This window comes from Aythya fuligula, chromosome 14, assembly GCF_009819795.1.
Source record: "Aythya fuligula isolate bAytFul2 chromosome 14, bAytFul2.pri, whole genome shotgun sequence".
In the NCBI taxonomy this organism is placed as follows: domain Eukaryota; kingdom Metazoa; phylum Chordata; class Aves; order Anseriformes; family Anatidae; genus Aythya; species Aythya fuligula.
The window spans coordinates 18,407,078-18,424,060 of NC_045572.1; the positions used below are offsets into that span (position 1 = coordinate 18,407,078).

The 16,983-nt window shown below is 39.9% G+C and overlaps 1 protein-coding gene across 1 annotated transcript in view; it reads right to left on the minus strand.

Moving 5' to 3' along the window:
* The window catches only part of AFF4 (AF4/FMR2 family member 4), a 45,268-nt gene that overhangs the window by 8,686 nt on the left and 19,599 nt on the right, over positions 1–16,983 (minus strand). Inside the window, exons 6-18 of the mRNA XM_032196690.1 lie at positions 13,714–13,750; positions 12,141–12,189; positions 10,786–10,806; positions 10,173–10,227; positions 9,112–9,149; positions 8,589–8,751; positions 7,119–8,036; positions 5,592–5,680; positions 3,853–4,090; positions 1,665–1,762; positions 942–1,005; positions 658–794; positions 192–263 (exon numbers count right to left, since the gene is read on the minus strand). Coding sequence (XP_032052581.1) covers positions 192–263; positions 658–794; positions 942–1,005; positions 1,665–1,762; positions 3,853–4,090; positions 5,592–5,680; positions 7,119–8,036; positions 8,589–8,751; positions 9,112–9,149; positions 10,173–10,227; positions 10,786–10,806; positions 12,141–12,189; positions 13,714–13,750 — 1,979 coding nt within the window. The remainder of the gene's footprint in view (positions 1–191; positions 264–657; positions 795–941; positions 1,006–1,664; positions 1,763–3,852; positions 4,091–5,591; positions 5,681–7,118; positions 8,037–8,588; positions 8,752–9,111; positions 9,150–10,172; positions 10,228–10,785; positions 10,807–12,140; positions 12,190–13,713; positions 13,751–16,983) is intronic.

The window sequence follows — 16,983 nt, forward strand, 5'->3', positions numbered from 1 at the left end:
CTACATGCAGAGAGCCTCTCTGCCCAAATTTACCGTAATCAGATATATAGCATTAATCTTTCTGCACAGTCCAAAAAAATGGACATTTTTTTGTTGTTCAAAACCACCTGAGAAGTCCGTGTAATACAGCATTTCATGGAGACTGCACTTGAAGTAATCAGTGTGTTGTCTTAAGTTCAGAATACACATACCAAAGCACTGCTAGCCTTTTATCTGCAGCTGTAGCATCCGGTGCCAAGTAATTTTTCAGTTTCATAGTGTACCTACAAATATAGTATCAGCAAGTAAACAACAAAATATTGTACTATCACTTATCCATCAAAGTTCTTATCAATGTCTAATTTCAACTGTCTTCACCATTTCAGTTACTTCCCCCAGACTCTAAACAAAATATGACAAGATAATAATTGGGAAAATTTTGCTTTTCACGTGTTACTTATTATTGGGAGACATCAAGAACCTTGGAACAAAGGATCTCAACATTCATTAAACCAGTTTAACCCTCAGCAACTGGAACAAAGTGGTAAGTGATCTGGTTCTACTGGAGAATAAGGGATTTCAAACGGTGGTGGGAAAACCTTTCTGAAACCCAGAAGTTCTTATTTCCAGACCTCCTTCCCACCCACTTGACTTTTGTGTATCCCCTACGTTGCTTACTTGATTAATTCCACAGTTTCTGAATACATAGGGAACGGGGACTTGGATTCCTGAGCATTTTTCTCCAATGCATTCCCACACTCAATGAACGACACTACGGCATCTAGGTAGTACACAGCCTTCTCGAACCTGTCAGACTGAGGAGATTGGAAAAAACTTTAAAGACAAGAATTGAGAGGATACACCAGAAAGTCCCAGTACAGATATGGAACCATCTGGCAAAAGCAGTAAACAAACCCCAGCATTGTGTGCAAACACCGGAGAAATATTGCAGATTTACTTACCAGTGCATCCGCATTATGCTTTAACTTCTTTGCTTCCTGTAAATAATGATCAGCTGAGTAAGTCCTACAATAGAAGAGAGAAACTTACAGACTCAGCACCATCCACAATGCATTTCCTTTTACAACTGAAGTTTCTTAATGTTGACATTTCTTTTTTTTTTTTTTCCTCTAACTCAAGTTACAGGAGCTACTGTATGCTGAAACTGTTTAAAAATACTTTTAATAGTTAATTGTATGATTATTTACAGTATGATAGAACTGTTACAAATAGTTAAATTTAGTTCTCTTGTTGGTAATTTGAAATAGTATTTTGACCAAGATGTTTAGTACACAGGATTGCATTTGATAGCCTAGCAAACCAAACACTTGATCAACAGTGTGGGGTAGAGAAGGAAACAAAACAAGAATTTGAGGGTGCTATGGACCCATCAGCATTTAAAACCAGAACAACCCTGAGCGATGCAAGTCTACTGCTTGGCCCTGCCTCGTTAGGGGAAGGTACAGGACAGGCTTCTCAAGGACTCCCTTCTCAAGGACTGCACTGTCTACCATGTAAGTGGCACACAGAGCAGGCAGACAAGCACATCACTGCAGCTATCCAGAACACGAGCTTGAACTTAACGTCTTTTGTGAAGCAAAAAGACAACGCTTCCCCACACGGGACTGGCTGTGCTCCAAGACTAGCATCCCCACAAAGGGAAAGGATCCCTCTGCGTTTCTTACCTGTCATCAAAAACAAGTTTTGCTCTTCTAGACTTTGAGCTCTCTGTAGATGGAGCAGACACAGGAGGGCAGTTTGAGGAATTGTTCAGAATCTTTTCCTGAAAGGAAAATTGTTCCCAAATCATAAACTTAAAGAACAATTAAGTCTTCTTTGTCTGCAAATAAAGCGTTTGTTATGTAAGTTTCTGCTATGACTTCACAGCTACTTCACAGTAAGGTCACTTTTGCAGCTGCTCTTGCTGCCATACAGTAACACAGCTTCCACAAGGCTTTCACCTCATGCTGGCACAGAGGAAGACACAGAGGCTGTGATCAGGCTCTTGGCTCTAATAAACCAGGAGCTCTCCCTCAGAGGAAGGAGTGCAGCTAAGGTTTCCTAGACACACCTAGGTCCAGGAAATCCCTCCCTGAACCTCCCACACTGCTGTTTCTAGGTCCTGTTTTCCCACCCCATCATAGATGCTAGGAATATTTTAATGACTTCTCATTTTTCTCAAGAGAAAACTGCTGAATCTCTTTGCTTTGAAAACACCAGGATTTCACAACGATAAACAACATCTTCAGGGAGAAATGACAACTGTCCTCACAACACAGTCCTTGCTCCCTTAAATTACACACAGCTCAGTGACACTTCAGGCTGAAGGCTGGATACTAAAACATTCTGTGTGTTGTAAGTGAATCTGTTCTGCTCAAGTGTAAAGCAGCTTTCCAGCTTCGCATGTGTTTTCAGCTCTTTGGCTTTATGAAGACCAAAGGCCAGCTATACAGATGCATTTCATAACCTACCCTTATCAGATCATTGCTAATCAGAAGGATCCTGGAGTCAATACCAAAACATGCAGTGGAATGCAGTATGCTGCTTTAAGAAAGGCATGACTAAGCATATCCAAGGCATAAAAGGATAAACAGCACACCAGTTAACAGCTGGTTTAGGGACAGTTCTATGCTAACAAATAAGGAAAGGACAGAGAGCAGCAGTCTGTGATGCAACTTCATTATCTACAGGCATCCTGGAAGTGTCTCGATGCACACAACCTCGCCAGGTTTCTCAAATCTCATTGCAATGGCATCTGAAGTAACACAGCACGTCTCCCACTTCAGATATTTCATGAACTCCACCCCAATGACTAAGCTACTTTCTGCCATTGCTAATGGCAATTTGCTGCTTTACTCCTGCCCAATCAATTATCCTTCCTGAACGCCTTAGACCTTGCTTCTGAACTTCTCAGAAACTGCAAACCCAGCCACTGAGGTTAGCAGCTGCTTCAACTACTGCAGTTTCCAGAGCCCATAGGAGGCTTTGGGGCTTTGCTGCAGGGAGCTCTCAGACAGACTGCACCAACATCTTCAACATACTTTGGAATCCCAAAGATGGAGCTGAAATCCCTCCAAGTTAAACATTCTACACTCAAAAATTGGCTATACATTAGAAATTGCTTATCACAGGTATTCAGTGATACATTTTAAACAGTCAGATGTTCTCACAAAGTAATTTCTGTCCAGTAATGCACATTTATGTATTGATGAAAAAACACATTACATTTCCATGACTTAAGTGCATCATCTTCCTGTAATATTTTTGAATCCCACCATGTAAGTATCTTCCTAACCTAAATCTCTTAAATTAAAAAAAGTTTCCTGTATCATCTTTGCACCCATTTTTTATCTAATCTAATTACAGTGGGCTCTGTACCTTCCTGAGCTGGAGTTAAAAGCTCCTTTCTGGAGTCCAAGGATGCAGTAAGATGAGAGCCATAACTTTGCATCCTAGCAGTGAACACAGACCCAGCTTCTGCTCTTAAAATTAGGACAAGATTTGTATCTGCTCCAATGACATAAGAGTAACCTCATTATTCTATTTACTGTTGTGTAAACAGATTTGTAGTGATATTTCTCATTAACAAATTAAACAACAAATAAGCAGCATCTGTAATCAGATGTCTAAACTCATTTCACCAATTAACATAAGCATTTGGTAGGAATAAGCATTAGTATTCCACAATCTCTCCCAAGTTATTTTCTAATTTATGGACTTCCAAGGTACCTAAGCACCATGACATGAAACAATGCAAATCTAAAACTAATTACATTTCAACTTGAACTGTGAATTACTGTTTAGATCACACTGAGCATGTGTTTCGCTTTGCAGTTTGACAAGTTCAAGGCAGTCCCAGAATAAGCCCTTTACCTTGGTTTCTTTAGTACTGCTAGAACCCTTTCCCTCCATCTTCTTCTGTTTAGAAGATGAGTTGCTTTTACTGCCACCACTACTGTCCTTACTGACGTTGCTGCTGGACTTCAAGGATGACGACTGGCTGACTGTCCTCTTTCGGGACCCATGTTCCTGCTTGGAATCCTTCTGGAGGACTGGGGCAGCAGGAGACGGCAGTAAATCCTTCTCTTTAACAGCACTTGGCTTTAGAGACCTGAGCAAAATGAACACATTCAGTTTTGTCTTTTATTAAAAAAAAAAAAAAAAAGAAAAAAAAAGCCCATTTTCTTCTAAATTCTTTTTTTTTTTTTTTTGTCCCTTCTTCCTCCCCCAAAAAACAAGATTTTTATTGTTAGCCCCACCAAGCCAGATTCACAGGAAGAAAGAAAGAACAATTATCACAGTGACTGGATGTTACGAAGCCTGATTGAACTCGTTTTTACCATTTTATCTGTTCTGACCTGAAAATGCAGCAGGCAAGTTCTAACCATAAAACCACATCCCTGCAACAGTTCTTAAAAAACACCCTAAACACCACGTCAGAAATTAATGCCCATGTCAGCGCCAGCCTGTCTATTGCAGACTAGTCAGCCTAACAATTCAGAAAAAAGATGGTCCAGATAAGCCAGCTCTGGAAGCCAGGGAAGTGGAAAACTTTCTCAACTTCACTGCTGAGGGCTATGGTTACTTATTCCTGGCTCCCCTTTTTACAGAGTACAGTACATTAAGTAATTATTTATACAGAGTATTTTAATAAAAATACAGTTGCATTTAACAAAGTGTCCTTCTGACAACCACACTGGCAAACAAGCAAATATCAAGAATAAAAGGAAAAAAGATAGAATCACAGAACGGCTCGGGTTGGAAGGGACCGTACAGATCACCCATTTCCACCCCCCTGCCATGGGGGGGATGCCACCCACTCGGCCAGGTTGCCCAGGGTCTCATCCAGCCTGGCCTTGAACACCTCCAGGGATGGGGCATCCACAACCTCACTGCGAACCTGATCCAGTGCCTCAGCACCCTCTGAGTGAAGAATTTTCTCCTAACCTCTAATCTAAATCTCCTCTCTTTTAATTTAAAACCATTCCCTTTATCCTGTCATTTACAAAATTGCAGAAATAACCTGTAAGTAAAAGGGTATTGAAGGATGTTGTTTTTGCTAAGTCTGCAATGTTTTATTTTTTGTGACGCTTACACTTCAGCTAATCTGTCAAGCAAATTTGAACTAAATCCATGGATCCAAGTCTCAAGTGCCATCAGCATCCCACATGGCAGTTAAGTAATTTATTCTCAGTTTACATACTTGCTAAACGGAGAATTAACGGATTAGGTTAACTTAAAAGTACGGATTTTGCAAGATCAAAAACCTAGAGGCACAGCTTACTTCTAGAAAAAAAAAAACACACCATACGTCAGAGAAAAAAAAAAAACAGGAAGTGTACTTCCCATAATAAACCAACCCTTCACTTTAGGGTTTACCTTAGTTTTGTTAAGTAAAAAAATGTGCTTGGTCAATGTTTTTGGTTATGGAAATCAATTTCCACCAGCTACTAGCAGAAACTGAACTAAATCCGTCTCAAGAATAAGAAGCAATGAAATTTTACCCATCAAATAATAATGAGGAGACACTGTTGTGGAGGGAAGGGAAGGGGGGGAGATCGGTCTTCTTGATCACCCCGAGCTGTCATGTTGAAAACAGCCAAGATACTCACTCTCTACTGCTAGACGTCTTGTGTCCTGATGGAGCTTTCTCTTCCAGTTTTGTCTTCTTGCTTTCACTGGCTCTGTTTTCATCCTCATTCTGAATAAAGCAAACAAGAAATACATCCAGGCAAATGTCTACATTATCATCTCAGTGAAGCTGTAAATGTTTCATATTTAGTAGTATTGTGCAGTGTACAGAGTAAGATCTGTACAGACCACAAAAACATTCCCCAAAGCATCTAGCCTGCATCAAATATTTGACCAGATATTGAACCCTGAGATCGGAACACAAAGAAAAACAAAATCTGACTTCTGAATTACCAACCCGTATAAAAAAAGTGGCAGTCAAATTGTACATTTTAGAACAAAAGTATTACCATGAAATACCAGAAAAAAAAAAAAAAGCCAAAAGCTTCAATAAGAGATCAGGAAACAGATTTTATGCTGGGAGCCTAAAGCAGGTGTCCTACGAACGCCAGAAACAGTAAAAGTCTTGCTGGCTGTAAAGGAAGAGATGTTGAATACCAGGTTTTTATATAAACCTAATCCTAAAGTCAAAGGGTTTGAGGGTGCATTTCAAAGCTGTCTTCAACAAGCACTGGAAGTAGAAATACAAAGAATAAACCAGAACTTAGGGCCCCACAGAGTACGTCACCTGGTACAGAACCCAGACTCAAACCCAGAAGGTTACACCTTAGTCACACCAATATTTCAACCTTGAGCATCACCATCACAAAAACACAACAGCAAATGACAGTCACAGATTTGCTCTTTACACAGACTGTGTATCTTCTTCTGATTTTTTCCAAAAGCAGTTTAAAATTATACTAGTAGCTACCCCCTACCATTTTTCTCCCAGCAGTGCTAACTCTGTTCAGATCCCTCATTAATACCTGTCCATTTTACTGTCCCTTGGGATTCCTGCTTTTTATTTAATTGAGAAGATTAATTGCTTTTCTGAAAAGCCTCACTGTTATGGAGGGATACTTCCAATCCCAGTAAAGCAGTGCCCCTGAGCTTATGGTTTCTCTTGCTGTGCCCCAGGTCTGTTTCTGCCCGTCCCTTATCCTGGCAATAGCTCCCATGCAAATGCATCGTTTGCTGTTTGAAGTGATCCACATTAAGACTTTTTTTTTTGGGCCAGGTGGATTTTCCTTTGGATTAGCTGCCTGAGCTGGCCCGCAGTGCAACAGGGACTAATGGCAGGTGGAGCGGAGGCAGGAGAGCACAGGATGCAGTGCTCAGAGGTACAGCAGCAACCTCCACGAGCTCTCACTGTGGTGCTCGCAGACCTCCATGTACAACCTTCTCCCTTTCCCTCCTCACTCCAAAAGAAAACTCAAATAACCCCTAGTACAATGACACAGGAATGATCAACATATTCTACACAAAACAGTGGCCAAAGTCATCTCCTGAATTACTCAGCATCATGACAGTGAGGTACGATGTGGGTTGCTGGGTTATACACTTCACCCCCGTAGCAAGGCAATAAGGGGCTAAGATAACAGGCAAAATTATATGTACAGAGTCATCACCTGCTTATGTTTCCTTTTGCCTTTTGTAGAGCTTTTGTCAGAAGGCTGCTTCTGGGATTCTCTTGTGTGCTTCTCTGGTACGGTTTTCTTTTCCACTTTGGGCGCGTCAGCATCCTTGTAAGGCTTCCCTGGTATTCTTGATAAGAGGCTCAGGTCAATCTTCACAATAAGTGGGTACCTTTCATCAGGATCACTGAGTGGTGAAAGAAGCTCTTTCTCTTCCATAGGAGAGAACATTCTATGCCGAAAAAAGCTGTCATCCTCCTCCATGGAAGATTTAACAGGAGTCCTATTGCTCTCAGAATATTTGGGTGTTTGTGACGAAGGAGGCAGGCTTTCATTTTCATCTGAATCAGAGGATGAGGTATCTGTTTCTATGAATTCCCTGGATTTCTGGGCAGATTTGCTCGAAGCCTTGTATTTCTTCTTCTCTGTTGTAGGCCGAGGGGAAGATTTGGGCTCTTTCTTTATGTTAGGTTTTCTGGAACCTTTTGTGGCTGCCTTATGCCTGTTTGAAGGTATATTTGTTGCCATGTCTACTGGGGTTTCACTTTCTATTTTAAGACCTCCTCTAGGCTCTTCAACAGATGTCTTTTCTGCCTTCTTGGGCTGCTTTTTACCTACAGTCCTCCTCTGTGTTGAGCTGTCACTCTGCGCAGGTGATTTCTGCCTGCCACGACTGCCCTCTGAGCCCTTTTGGGTGGGTTTGGAATCTCGCCCTGGTGTAGAAGAAATCGAATCCTTGGATCCGCTTTGATCAGCGTACCCACTGCCTGTCCCCTGATCCCGTCCCTCTTTTTTGTAGCCTTGTGAGGACGGGATATTGCTGTCCACAGAAGAAGCTGGTGACACTTTATGTGAATTTACTTTGTTCAACCAGTTATCCAGCTGCCACTTGTTTGTTGGCGGTGGCTCTGGCTAAAAACAAAATTTAAAAAAAGAAACAGCAGTGTTATATCAAGCATTTTACATTTCTTCCATCTTTTCTGCAGGACACCTCCACTGTGCTGCAGGCCTAAGCAAGAGGTACACCAAACATCTGAGATCAATAATTAACAAAAATAAAAGGAGTTGATGAATATAGTTACAAATAGCAATTCTCATTTTTCCCCTCAGCCAGAGCAGCTGCTACCCAGAGGCGATACCTGCTGCCGTAGCTACCCAGACTAAAAGACCACAGTTTTTTAAGATACTGTCACCATACCTAGAGTCTGCACTCCACCAGGTAACTGGTGGTAAAAATCACCTCAAATTGGAACATCAAATGTGTGCTTACACAAAGCACCGTTACTGTGTCCAACTACAGGTGCTTCAGCAAAAGAACACTGTGCAGATGGGGGAATGATTCCACATGTGTCAGCTCAACTTTTTTTTTTAACCACTTTGAGAACACATTCAATTTTTCTGCTTTTAAAACTCAGGATGAATGCCAAACTAACGAAGACAGCCTGAATACATGTCACATCCTACCTCAGGGGACGCGCTCTGTGATGGTTCATTAGCTTCACTATCACTGGAACTGCTTTCACTTTCGGAGTCAGATCCTGAACTGCTTTCAGATCCACTATGGCTGCTCGAGTCATCCCTTGAATTATCTGCTCCTTCACTGTTATGCTGCGAAGGTTCAGAATTACTGAAAACAAAAATGAAGAAAAATAAAGAAACACTACTCAAGGTGCAAACACATCCTAGAAATCCTTCCATTAGGAAGAATGAAACCTAACATTTTAATTAACAATTGCTTAAAAGTTCAACAGAATGCAACTTACTCTGGAAACAAACAACAGCTTTTGCCCCCCTCCCCCCCTTCACAAAGTGGTTAGTATAATTTGCAGGATAAATGCTATTTAATCACCGATTACGTTTTCATCACCTTTTGCTCTAACAGAAGATGAAAGACAGAGATTTTAGAAATGAGATCAGGTCATGAGTGCTGACTGGACTGAATTTCACTGCTTTACTTTCTATGCTGCAATCTAGCAGGAATGCCTACCTTCCAGGTGTGCTCCTTGGCACTGTCTTATCACAATCCTGCAATTAAGAAGAAGAGCGTGAAGCTTCTGGAAGTTATTTTAGGATTGCACATACAGTTACGTCGCAAAGCATCAATTTAGAGCCTTAAAATTTTAAAATATTTTGCCAGAACAGTGTTTTAATTCAGTACTTGAGAAAGTTGTCTCAATTTTCCTTGAACAGAAAGAAAAACAAATCAGAGTTTTCTCCAAGTTTTTACCACAGATGTGTCATCTTAGAGTCCCCTGTATTCTGAGAGATGCTATTTTCTCAATCCTTAATAACACCTTTTTGTATCAGGTTATTTGAAATTCTATGATCCTACTCTAGAGATGGCCAGAGTACCAGTAGGTACCCAAGTAAATGCACTATCTTCAAGTTCTTCACGTGAGAAAACAAATCAAGTAATAGAAGTGGGAATAGGAAAAAAATAAATTTAAAAAAAAAAAAAGGAGAGTGGACTACTGCTGCTTAGTATAGACCCTACAGGTATTTTTAATTTAGCATGCCAAATGCCATTTTTAGCAGAAGCCACACAACATTAATATTGACAAAAAAGAAAAAAAGACTTATCTACAGCAATAAAGGTGCTGCTATACCCAGTTACAGATAAAACCTGGGAGTAAAACAAAAACACAGTAGCTCTTATCATCCCGAACACAGTCCCTGCACAGAAATGTTTATGCCATGCATGTGTTAGACAGCATGGAAGAACATGCAGGGTTCTATCTTTCAATGGCAGGCCGTTACATATTTATGAAGTACACTCCTCTTTATTTTCATAGAAAGTCCACTTGAAATCAGAAAGGCAAGAGTCTTTAGGTACAAGCATACTATTCACACAAAACAGATGATTTCCCCCCAGTTTGTATTGTGGAATACCTGGAGCTTGTTTAGAAACTTGCTAATTGATTTTTGCTTCTTAATTACAAATCTTGGAGCTGCTCGGTTTGCTGTTGGGAGTACTGACTGCTGCTGAACTACCAAATTATCAACGTGCTTGCTATACTTCCCTGAAACTTTGGTACTGAATGAACATACCTGCTCTCCATCGCTGTCTTCACTACTGCTAAGCTTTAAGTCATCTTTCAACATACTGTAAGTAAAAGGGAGAAAGTGAGACAAGTTTTTCCACGTACTTTAATTACATTCAAAGCATTCTTCTATATTGCAGCATGCTATTGTTTATGCTATAGAGCAGGCTGCGTGGGTGAAATCTGCAAGTTACCATTCTAAAAGATTTAATTGTTTAAGAATGGCGAGTTAAGTCATTCTTTAAAGACAAATACAGACTCTAGTACTTTTACTCCTTTGTTCAATCTGTCAAATTTAGGAAGGAAATCTCATACATTTTACTAATGCAGGAAGAGCTAAAATCTGGATGTTCAACTTCTCTCATACAATGACCAAGAATACTGTGCTAAATAAAATTAAGTGGCTGTTTCCCATCTCATGGCAAAAGCACAACTGTATTAAGCTATAATTTTTCTATTATTATTATTCAGATATAATTACTCTATTATTTAAGCTAGTTATAATTACACACACCTATTTCACAATACTGAAAATACATGAACACATTGGAAACAAATAGTGGGGTATATTGCCTTTGTGCTTATTTAAAAAAATGGATTACAAAAATAAGACATCTTACTCTGTCTGGTTCGATTCACATCTGGAAAAAGAAGATGAGAAAGGATTAAAAGTCTGGTATATCTGAATTTTACAGTATAGTTGTTCTACCGATAACCTGAAAAGAGACGCCAACCTCTAGATCTAGTTCCCAATGTTTTCCACTACTATCCTTTTCCAAAAGATACATTTATGTCATTTGCTGAGGTTTCTGAACAGAGTACAATCACTTTGTTTCAAAGTCTACTGCAACAGTAAACATCTTCTAATCCTTCTTCCTATGCACCCCAGTTCAACTAATGCACAATGCTACATCTTGTCCTTAGATGTTCTTGCATTTTGTTTTGGAAATAGCACAGTCCTTTCATGGAGAACTCCACTACCAAAACAAAAGCAAAGTCAAACAGTGAACTCCTATTTCTCCTGCTTGTTGAAATGGCTGCATATAAGCATCTTCTTAAACCTCATGTTTTCAGGAAATTGACTGCAAGTCTAAAATAAATAAATAAATCGGCCTTCAATTATCTTCTATTTCCTTCCCACAGGTCATTTGCTTTTTAATCTTGTTAAGACTGTAATATGTACACGGACAAGCAGAAGAACTAGCCTTCATTTTGTAACTGCATCACAGCAAGCATTAACTCAGAATACCCGGTTTTCAGAATCTATCATCACTTTTATGAAACATACAATCGGGTGGTAAAACTTTATTTTTATGGTCATGTTTGTTTGGAAACAATCTTTAAGCGCAGGTAATAAATTTTCAGGTTTGAGAAAGGTGGTGGGGTACAGTCATCTAGAATCTTCCAGTTACTTTTTATTTTTTCTTTCAGTTGTATGACTGAGGATGCATAACGTTGGGTCTGTGTACCTAACTAACAAAGATGGTTATTGGTCGCTTAAAAGACCGAGTAGCATGAATTTAACTAGATCCCAAACCCAATTTACTATCTCCTCCAATAACAAAACAGTTCTCATCCTGTCTGGCTGTGCAACTGCTGCAAGCTGCTCCTAGCTGACAGCTCTGCAGTGCACACGTTTGGTACGTCCTGTCCCATCCTGCCTGTTCTTATACGCTTCCAGTTCACAAGCCAGTTCCTAGGTCCAAACTCCTTCACACCTATCCTGATAGCTGACGAAAGCAGGGGAAAGGAAAGCATGCACAGTGTGTTTGTTTCCCATACCGATACACCGTATTTACTCTACTGGCCCTGAAAAGGGCTTACAGGAAACGATCCCTGTTTTCTGCCAGCCTAGTACAAGTATGCTAAAGAGTCTGTGCAAGAACCGACACAGTCAAGTAACAAAACAGCTATTTTCCCCAATTTCTTAAATTCTGACAGTTATTTGAGAAATGTTTTCTCAACAGCTACTTACGATTTGGATTGATGACCATTGGATGTTTTTGATGAAGGATTATATCGTTCTAGAAGAAAAAAGTGCATAGTTTTAAACTCAGACAGGAAAATAGTCACTCCAAGATTGCCAGAAGTAAACAGTCTTGGATAAACAAACCCAGAAGGGCTGAGCGAACGGCAGAAAGGAAGAACCAGCAGACACCAGGTACAGTCTCCCAGAGACCAACCGAGTGAGCGGATGCAGAGACAAAACACCAAGTAAAACAACTAATTTAACCGAGAAAATCTTGAAAGTTATTTAAAACCTTGCTGTTGAAACCGATACGTGCTTAATTTGGTTTTGATGGTGTGAAAAAATGTTTTGCTTCTATCAAGGTTAAAGTATTGCCTTCCATGTGCTGGGCAGGGGATACAGGTCATCCTGTCAAGTTCCTGACTTTTCAGCATCCCTGCGCAGCTTTTTAGTGGATAAGCAACCTTCAAACACCAAAAAAACACTCACTCAAACCAACTCTTACAGTCAAAATACATACTGATATAATCTGCTTTTCAGCTTGGGGTTCTATTCTTCCCTTTTCTTTAATTCTGGTATATTGCTAAGCATAGTACAACAGGAACAAAAATGTTAAAAGTTTCCCAGAAAACCCAAACAGGAGTTGAAAACCAGATCAATGCTTTTATTTATCCAGCCTCTCCATTCACACACAGAGAGATCAGTTGCTCCCGGAACGCACGTCTATTTGTTGGCATCAGGGAATTACGTTTTGTTTCCTTAATTCCCCACTGTATTAGGTGTTTAGATTAAGCTGCTTGTGAATACCTAAGAATAACCCATTATGCTTTTACTACTTAATCTGTTTAATCACTTCAACAGGGAGCGGAAAGACTTCTGGAAGACAACAGCACAAATCTAATTCAATTTTTCTAGGTACATGTATGTCACCTGGTTAAATTACTTGTTTCAGTAATATTCAAATTAAAGATATAATTCAAGAGGAATAAAAGCTGCTTTTGTCTAAAAAACAGACATATATTTTGGGACATGAATTCAAGATTATTAAGTCTATTGCTATAAGAATTCTTGATTGTTTTTTTTTTTTCTTCTGATTTTATGTTCAAAAAGTGAAAATGAACATGGCAAAGGGGAAAACGTAATGTGCTTTTTATACTAAAACAAGAACTTATGCAATCTGTTAGTTTCTATTACATCCAGAGGTTTTATCTGAGGGTGTTTTGTTTTTAGTACTCAGCTATTTTCATTCAGATCAACCAAAAAGACACCTTTTCAAGAATTAAATAATATGACAAATTAAAGATGGTTCTTTTTTTTTTTTTTTTTTTTTCCCCAGCAGATACAACAGAGTTGCAAGGCTGTTACTGGCTTTCTAGTTCTCAACAAGAAACTAGGAAGAAAATCAAATGCTATTTCGTAAGTCAACATTTGAGAAAGTACAGAAAATCTTAACCTAGACTCCATGCTATGACCAGTCTGGAAAAGTCTCTTTAAAAAGTCTGACATCTTAGGAGGATACTAAAAATACTGAATCACAACAAAAACATTACACGTATTAAAGGAAGTTTAATATACTTACTCTGTTCTCCAGTGCCAAAACTGGACTGTTGGGACTCCTAAGGGAATAAAAAGATCACAGGAGTTTTTTCAAAGGGAATTTTAACATACCAAAAACCACGCCATCATCCAGCTATTCTTTGACTTTAAAGGATGGCACCTCATCTTTAAAAAAACAAAACAAAACCACTCCTCCACCAAAAAACACACACAACAACAACAAAGCAAAGAGTGATTCTTTATCTGGGCCCAAACTCCTTTCACCAACCCTAGTGGAACAGCAAGAACATAGAAAGAGCACTTCATGTTCCTCGTCTGGAGCTCGGCCATCCCTACGTGCCAGGTTTTAAGGGCCTTGTGCTGTACCTCTTGGTATCTGAAACTCAATCTCTGTGTAACTTCCATAAATCCTATCTTTTTGTTTGTTTAGCATGAAGATGAGCAGTTTGGTATGTTTTTATTTTTCTTATACAGTGGGGAAAGCCTTGCTGTTAGCTTTACATATTTTCACTCAAATTCTTCTCTTCTCTTTTTCAGACACATACAGCATCTTGGTGGACAAGCCATGAGCATACTAACACTCAATGAACAATTAATGAGTATACTAATGCTCATAGTAATGAAAAAATCCCAGCTACAGAAGAGCACATGAGACAATGAAACTTGAAATCCGAAGAGCCCTGCAGAAACGCTGCGTCCAACTCCTCGTCTCAGAACACTCTGCACGAGTTCCTGGGGAAACGCAGGCAAGCACAGCTGACAAACAGATCATTTCCCTTCCTCGCCCCCACCCCCGTCCCGATAAACAGCCAAATCCGCATGTAATCAGGCAATTCACTTGTACCAAAGCCAATGAACAGCGATATTACCTGCCTTGAGACGCAACAGACTTGTTACCTACAAGTCCAGCCTTGAAAGATGCAGCCCTGCAGATTTTAGCACTGCTGTGATCTTTGCTATTCCCATTCCAAAAAAACAATTCTGTCTCCCGAAAGTACATTATCAAACTTTTCAAACACTAACATATTGTTTCAATAAACAAATATGCAGAGCACCGAGTTACCGAAAAATGTCTAAGCCAGTTCGCCACTTCAAACCAGGACCCTCCTGACCTCATTTTAAAACGAGGACAAACGCTGACTTTAAGCATGAAAGCTGAAAAAATTGAGATAATTCATGAAGTCACACGCACACATTTGACAACACTGAATTGCAGGGGTTTTGGTATAGCTACGAACCAGTCTTCCCTAACAGCCAGCTCACTGGTGTGCTGAGTGGCTGTATGCGCGATTTCCAAACGTAACAAAAGCTTTATGCAACAAGGCGTGCTTAGATTAACTCTAACTTCCTTCAACTTTATTTCAAAAGTAGAAGCAGTTGAAATACTGTCTTGGACAAGTTTTTTGTCAGTGGTCTAGAAGAACAGACTGCAGCACTTCTCTCAAAACCACACCTTCCCAGGAGACTTCATTTTCAGGTGTTCCAAACGCCTCTAATGAAAGAAACCGAATGAAAGAAAGGGACAATATAAATAAAATTTAACTATACCCAAAGTGAAAAGAGAAGACGAACTGGAAGAAAGTGTTGTGACTTCAACAGAAAGCAAAGCTCTACATCCTTCAAAACAAAAACAGATTTTTATCTTTGACACAAGTTCACGGAGTGCAAGCGTGACTCCCCAATTTCCTTTGCCTACTGTTAACTTAGACAGGACTGATAAAACTCAAGTCAAAAAAGAAGTAAAGACCATATCGTAATCAAAATACCACATCTACAGATACAGAGCATCTGTGCTGGGGTGAGCACAAGACGAGGAACTGGCACCCATTCTCACCAGTATACGTAGCACAAATTCTGCAGAAACCCCTAACTGCTCGCGTCAGTCAACTTCCTATTTCTAAGGCACAGTGCAATATTTCAGTTAAGTGCACTTTAACGAGGAGTTATGCTTAAACACACAACTTTTTCCAAACACCTCACCACCTATTCCATCATTGGATACATTATTTCTTTAAGAAACTCAGAAATTAATTAATAAATAAGAATATACACTTTCAACCATGAGGTTACCTATGACACTATCTTCTAAAGGTCTACTTCAAAAAGGAATTAAAAATATCTTAAAGGAAGGAAACCTCTTTCACAGAATACCACTGAGGTTAGGTAGTGACGACACTTAACAGGAAATAAAATTGCTGCTTGTAGTTTGCCACAAGAACTGCAATGAGAAAAACCACCTGGTAGCTGCTGGGAACAGCAGTGGGGTACCGAATCGGGCTGTGAGCAGCCTGTGGGGAGTGGGACCCGTTCCCACATAATGTCTGAAAACTCAGGTCAGATCTCATTTTTATTTCTCAGAAGAAAGTTTCTGTTTGAGAAAGGATCGACACACCTGCCCGCTGGCCATTACGATCACTTCAGCACAGGGCAGGCGCCGAAGAAGGCTGGAGACAGAACCCACCTCTCCAGGGATGTCTCCAGGTCACCGCACGGGCACGCAGGCACAAAACCTGGCAAGGATGCTTGCTTTGAGATGAAAAGCTCCCACCCTCTAACAAACAGCTGGATTTTTGAATATATTTTACAAACACACCAGTACTTCCTGCTTTGGAGATTTTGACTGTGAGCCCATGGCTTTAAAAAACAAACAAACAAAAAAAACCCTTACATAGGATAAAATTATAGAGTGTTAGGTCACCAGATAATGTTTTTACCAAGAGTCAGGAATCAGTTTCTTTTCATAGTATCCATAAAACTTTCCCTGACCTATTTTCATGAAGTTTTATCTTCTGAGTCAAAGACTTTCTGATATTAGGTATATTTATAATAATGCAGACAGGCCCCAGTCAGTGGTTTGAGTCCCTGCAACCTACTCACTATCCGCACACAGGAGAAGCGATCTTATCCCAACAGCCTCACAAATAAAACCAACCAGTCCACTAAAAGAAGCCCTATTTTATGTGCGCAGGCAAAACATGCCAGGCTTCTGCACACAAAAGGAACGCTGTGAAATACTGCAGCATATCACTTGTAAATAAATAGAGTATTAAAGAGAACGAGCTTTTCTAGAGCAGCACTGCTTGATTAAAGTAAATCACTGCTTTGTTTTGTTTTCTGAGTTCTTCTCTGGGTCCAGGCAGCACAAGCCTACGGCTCACTGGCTTGCTGGAATTCTGCGAAGATCCTGCTGCCAAGAATGACAGAGGGGAGAAGGCAGAGGAAATTACAGACTTTGGATACGGAGAGAGAATTTGACAGAGTTCCATGGTTAAGATGTGCAGCCACAAAATAA